This window comes from Sander lucioperca, chromosome 12, assembly GCF_008315115.2.
Source record: "Sander lucioperca isolate FBNREF2018 chromosome 12, SLUC_FBN_1.2, whole genome shotgun sequence".
Lineage (NCBI taxonomy): Eukaryota > Metazoa > Chordata > Actinopteri > Perciformes > Percidae > Sander > Sander lucioperca.
Window position 1 is genome coordinate 9,029,700 of NC_050184.1, and position 6,000 is coordinate 9,035,699.

The 6,000-nt window shown below is 38.1% G+C and overlaps 1 protein-coding gene across 3 annotated transcripts in view; it reads right to left on the reverse strand.

Annotated features, from left to right (window-relative positions):
- The window catches only part of si:dkey-11f4.7 (piezo-type mechanosensitive ion channel component 2), a 32,200-nt gene extending 26,771 nt beyond the window's left edge, over positions 1–5,429 (reverse strand). For 2 of the 3 annotated variants that reach the window (XR_004102724.2, XM_031286140.2), the window contains exons 1-8: positions 5,281–5,429; positions 4,654–4,920; positions 3,761–3,869; positions 3,444–3,565; positions 2,651–2,710; positions 1,612–1,760; positions 1,302–1,466; positions 98–139 (exon numbers count right to left, since the gene is read on the reverse strand). Coding sequence is in view for 2 of the 3 variants with exons in the window: in XM_031286140.2 (XP_031142000.1) it covers positions 98–139; positions 1,302–1,466; positions 1,612–1,760; positions 2,651–2,710; positions 3,444–3,565; positions 3,761–3,869; positions 4,654–4,854 (848 nt within the window). In the remaining variant the exon portion in view is untranslated. Of the gene's footprint in view, positions 1–97; positions 140–1,301; positions 1,467–1,611; positions 1,761–2,650; positions 2,711–3,443; positions 3,566–3,760; positions 3,870–4,653; positions 4,964–5,280 lie in introns of those variants that run through there. The other variant, XM_036008320.1, reaches the window with a different exon arrangement.
- Positions 5,430–6,000: the final 571 nt, after the last annotated feature.

Below are 6,000 nucleotides of genomic sequence, written 5' to 3' on the forward strand. Positions count from 1 at the left end.
ATTATATCTACAGGCAATAAATCAACTGCGTGAGATAGAGTTAATTGTGATCTGAAATGTGAATACACATTTTTGGAGGAATAAATGCAGCTCTTACGTCTCAGATATCACACTGACTGAACTCCTGAGCTCTTCTTCTCTGGGTGGAGAGAAGGATGGAATAGATAAATGAGACAAATGGAGATATTCAACATGTTTAGCAGTCAACCACAACTTATATAACGTACATACAGACACAACAGTAAGTGCTTGTTTTATAATCCAAGAAAGAATTGCACTTCCTTAATGGTACTGGTTTATATGAAGCAGGCTCTGTAATTCATTTCTTTACTTGTACTGTTTAGCATATAAGAACAGTAAAAGTGCTTTCATATATATACACATTTTGCCACATTAGCTGTTTTATAATGGCCAGATGTAACTAACTCAGAGTAGTATTTTGTGGAGACATTTACTGTAATATAAGTTATATGTTATATCTATGTTATTTCTACTTGCCAGATATATTTAGCGATATCAATCAATTAATCAATCACATTTTATGTGTGAAATCACCATTAAACATGGTCTCAGTGCACTTTACAATTAAAGGAACACAGAAATAACAGGCAGCAACAAAACAATTGAAAAGCATTAAAGCAGTAATAATAAACAATACAAAACCAGCAACAAAAGAGAATAAGTGAAAAAGGTTTGTTTGTGAAGGATGCAGAAAGGATGGTGTGTTATAGTTGGCTATAGTATAATGAATAGAGGTGGGTTTTCAAACTAGATTTAAAAATGTCAACCGAGTGAGCTTCTTTAACATGTAGTGGGAGGCCATTCCAAAGATGAAGGGCACGGTAGGAGAATGCTCTATAACCAACTGATTTTTTTTGTTTGCTAGGGGAATGACCAGGAGACCAGTATCAAGAGAGTGGATAGTGCATGCCGGTGTATGTGGTGTAATAAACTCAGATAAATAAGGCGGTGCGAGTCCATGCAGGGCCTTATATGTCAAAAGAAGAACCTTAAAGTCAGCTCTAGCTTGCACTTGGAGCCAGTGAAGAGAGGCCAGAAAGGGTGTTATGTGATCATATTTTCTAGTTTTTGTCAGGATTCTGGCTGAAGTGTTCTAAGCAAATTGAAGGCCTCTAGTGGCACAATTTGGAAGACCAGAAAAAATGGACAATGCAGTAATCAAGTCGGGAAGACACAAATGCATGGATTACAGTTTCAGCATCACAAAATGAAAAGATACTGTCACTTGACACTTGAGTAGGACATTCTTTCCCTGCCAGCGCATATTCTTGCCATCTCACCTGGAAGCCTGTCTGACAGGTACGTTGTCGAGGTCAGTGAGAGTCAGAAAGTCTGAGTTGAAGTAGTGCAGCTGGAGGATACAAGCCAATAGGAACATAGCAGGAAGCAGGATACGTGCAAACAGCTCCACTGTGTCGTACCGTTCCAAACCCAGGTCACGAAGACTGAAAAGTAAGACAGGTGTAATGATATGATAACTTGCTAGAAGGGTCAAGTCTGCTGTCTGACAAAATTCAACATTAAACACAATGAATTTTCTTGCTTAATTCCCCAAAAGACTCACAAACTTGCACACGCACGGAAACTCACCCTTCCTCCGACATGCCCATGATCTGTCTAAACAGCCCAGACACACTTTTGAACTGGTACATGTAGATGGCTATCAACACCACCATGGAGTAACCGACCACCACCGCCCAGAATGTCTTCAGGACCCGACGCCACACGTCATAACGGATCTGAGGGGAGAGAAACCAGATAGACCGATGCAGTACCTTTTCTCTGTAGCTTCAGATCTTATTTTCACAGCTTATTCTACTGTTAGACTCATTGTTTTATAATTCCCTTGGTGCCAGTAATGAGAAAAAAACACTGTAAAACACAGTTTGTCCTGAATATTCTGCATCTTCCCAACAAGTTATATCTAAACACCATTAACAAAAACAGTGTTGCCTATATTCCTTTCATCACACTCCAGTATGTAAAAACACCGAGGTGTTGCTGATGTTGTCCAAACAGACAAGTGGTCCTCCACAGCCATTAGGTCTTCCTGTTAAGTGCCTACCGTGATTCTAAAAGGTCAGCAGAAACATAAGGTGGGGGAGAAAAACTCGAAAACAGCAGCAAAAAAATGACTGTGTATGTGTCTATGAGTCACAATCAATACTTTTAACTGTAAAATAGTATTGACGAGCGACAGAGTTTATATGAGAGCCAAGCGTTTTTTATGCACAAACAACAGCCTAATGATTCACTGATGATAATTTAGGTTCAACCCATTTCAGTATAAGATGAACCTGAAGCTATAGTGACTTTGTATTTTATGCAATAACTTCTAAACTTTAAAAGCAGGGTTCCTCTCCACTTATTGAGCCCTGCAATCTCAATAGCAAATTTCCACCTGTCATCTACTCAGAGAATAAATATATACATAATAGTCAATTTTCACACCAAGGTGTACCGTACATGTAGAGTACTTACTATACGAGAGTGTACGCAGTGTGTTCTATAAGAAACAGCTTCACTGAAGAAGCTGGATAACTAAATCCTACATCTCTTAACTTCATTTCAAAAGGCAGACAAACTAAATGTTTGCTAGTTTACCAGCCAGATCACTAAAATCACTTACTTGGTAGAGGACAACACAGAAGAGGAAGAGGACAATGTAAAGGATCTTGTAGACAACCACCTAAGCAAGTGAAACATGATTAGGTACATTTAAATCAAATCAAATATGATGGGCAGTTATTTGCTTGAAATCTACCAAATGTTACAGGGACCTCTGGACCCAAAACGTCCTAAGAGACTGCATGCAGATATTATTTTTTGTAAAGGCACAATTTTTTGTAATTAACTTTATATTAGTGGTTCCCACATACATATATTATGCTTATACATTATTTACAGTATTTGAAAAAAGACACAACATATGAAACAAAAGTAAAAACATACTAAACATTTTTCTTCACCTCAGATTTTTTCCAACTATACAATCATGTAGACTATCTCAATTACTGTACATGTAAAAGTTTTGTGATGAATTATTTACCTAATCTACAGAAGATTATAGAGTGTAATTTTCTCTAGTGTTTGACAGAGCAAATGCACATTGTATAAAGTGGAATGGTGACTGATTGCATTACAGGAACTTTACATAATCACTGTGGGAAATTTTGTTTACCACAGCAGAGATTTAAAATGGTGGCAATAATGGGGAAAGATTATCAAAACAAATAACTAGGCTACATGTTTGCCCTGAAGCCCTTAGCAGGATAATTCATGCATGCAGTTATAATTCCATTACTATTGCAGTGACATTCACAGTAGTTTCTTGACTTCATATCATGCCCTCAGAGCATGAGTGCTTGGAAAAGTTTATTAGACATGTCATGAACATGACTTCTTTGTTTGTTAATAGATACCTTTCCAGAGAAGCTAATCACAAAGAACATGGAGCAGCAGAAGAGGATCCAGTATTTCACCAGCGTCCCTTTCACTCCTGATATGAGCATCGCTACCAGAGGTGATGGTGGACTTTCCTCCGCTAATATGAAGGAAACCAAGAAGAGAAGAACGAGGAGGAGAAGGCCGAGGAGAGACAGGGAGGAATTGATTGATGAAGACAAAATTGGAATAGGATGAGAAGAAGAGAAGGGATACATTTATTTTACTCTAAACTAAATGTTATTCTCTAACACAGTAGCTGTAATTTTGTAAAAGCAATTTGAAAAGAAATTACGTGGCACGACTTTGACTTCATCGAGAGATTCCTCCTTTAAGCTCTGCTCCTCCTCTCTCTCCTTTAGCTGCTGACGAAACATCAACCAAAAGCTGAAGCTGTAGAAGACCTGCACACACAGTGTATTATGAGTACAAAACATAAAGTGTACACACATTTTTACAATCTGCTATAGTAAACATAGTTAGGTTACAATTAATATGTGTGTAAGTTACCAGACTTTGAATTAATTGATCTGAAAGTGTTTTATTGTCAGTCATGTTAAGAATTGGTCAATTTCTGTAAATGCTAAGCCCTACCTATCCCATCTGCTTTAAAGACCCTGAAAGCCCATTTTCTTAATCATCTTCTTACTATAAACGATGGGATCCTACATGTACACACCTGACATCATTTGAACAATCCTGGTTTATTCCACATGGGATATTTCTGTTTCTGTATTCTTCCTGTTTTTGTCACTGGTCCAATATATGTGTGGTATTTCCATGCACCAATCTAAATTTAACAATATAGAAATGTAAATCATAATCTGATGACAGTAGCTGGTATAAATGCTCATGCTGCCAGAAAGATGCAACTTTTGATCAAATAAAAACACTCCTACAATAAGATTGGCCATATGTTAAACAACTAGTAATTTATAAGTAAAACAATTTGTATAATTTTAAAAATGTGCTGTTTATTTAATGTCATAACATACTTTCTTTAGGTGCTTTTAACATGAGCTTTATCTGTGGAAAGAGCATAAAGACTCCTTAATAAATAGGTGTAGTGAGATTGAGTTAGAGTCTTTTCCATACTCAGGCTTTCTCTTTCTAATCTTTCGCTGACCTCATACCGTTTTGAATTAATGTCAATACAAAGTGTTTTCATGTCCTCTTTCTCCGCCTCACCTTTGCTCCCAGGTGAACACAGGGCGCAGGGTGATAACCGTTCAGGTCGAAGTCCATTATGACAGCCGGGGGGAGACCAGGGTACAGCTCGGCCCGGCTCAGACGCAGCCCGCTCAGGAAGCCCAGCACCAGCAGGACGGTGCCGTAGACAGCCAGGAACGGGGCGGACATCATGGCGTAGCGGCGCCGGTCTCGCATCATCCAAATCACACAGGACCACACCAGCAGGGCGAAAGTCAGCCAGTTGTTGTAGGTGATACTCCACACCTAATATCACATATTTTAGATATGGTGACATTGTTGCAGCCAAACAGCTATTCATGTCTTTTCTTTGCACTATTATTGCATTTTCTAACTTTAGCTAACTTAACGATCTTAATGTTCTTACTCAACACAATATTTTAACGTTAAGGCTATTTATTGAATTTTTGTTCAGATATTGTCAGCTGGTTAGCTAAACTAGCAAACAAGTTGTAAAAAAAAAAGAAAAAATGACATTGTTTTAAATCTACTCAATTAGCTAGCTAAGCCTGCTGATGCTACCAGAGTGTGTTGTGGCTGTAATTAGCCTGCTGACAAGTTAACCGTAGGTAACGTTAGCTAACATTAACCTTTAACGTTACTCACCCTAAAGTTAGTCAATCAGTTAAAGAAAGCGAACACCAACTATTATGATGATCATTAAGTCAACAACATTGTCTGGTTCCAGCTCCTCCTGTATATCATTGTAAATTGATCATGAATAAGCAATTTGAAGACCACCTTTGGCTCTAGAAAATTTCCTTTCACTATAATAAAAAATAATTGAAAGACTACCCAATAATGAAAAGACAAGTACATACTATTTATAAACACATTTAAACAATAGTGGTCTTTTTTGGGGATTTTTAAATTTTGGTTTACATTTTTATAGTATTTTATACTCATCTGTACCAGCCTCTCTGGTCAGTTAATCGTTTAGCTGTGAGCAACACACACACACACACACACACACACACACACACACACACACACACACACACACACACACACACACACACATGCACACACACACACACACACACACACACACACACACACACACACACACACACATAAATATATATTATCTTATTTACAGTACTGAGCTGACCTATGCTACACCTAGACCAGAACAATGTTTCCTTTTCTGATATTTGTTCTTTCCTGTCGACCTCCATGATGGCACTAGTCATGGTTGCTGAAAGACTCGCCACAAAAAGTAAAACAATGTCAGTATAGTTTACCATCATGATGATAAGGGCGCTGACATAGCTGTGTTTTTGCACCAGATGTCCAAAGATGACCAGGCCACTCGGGCCTGAGGGG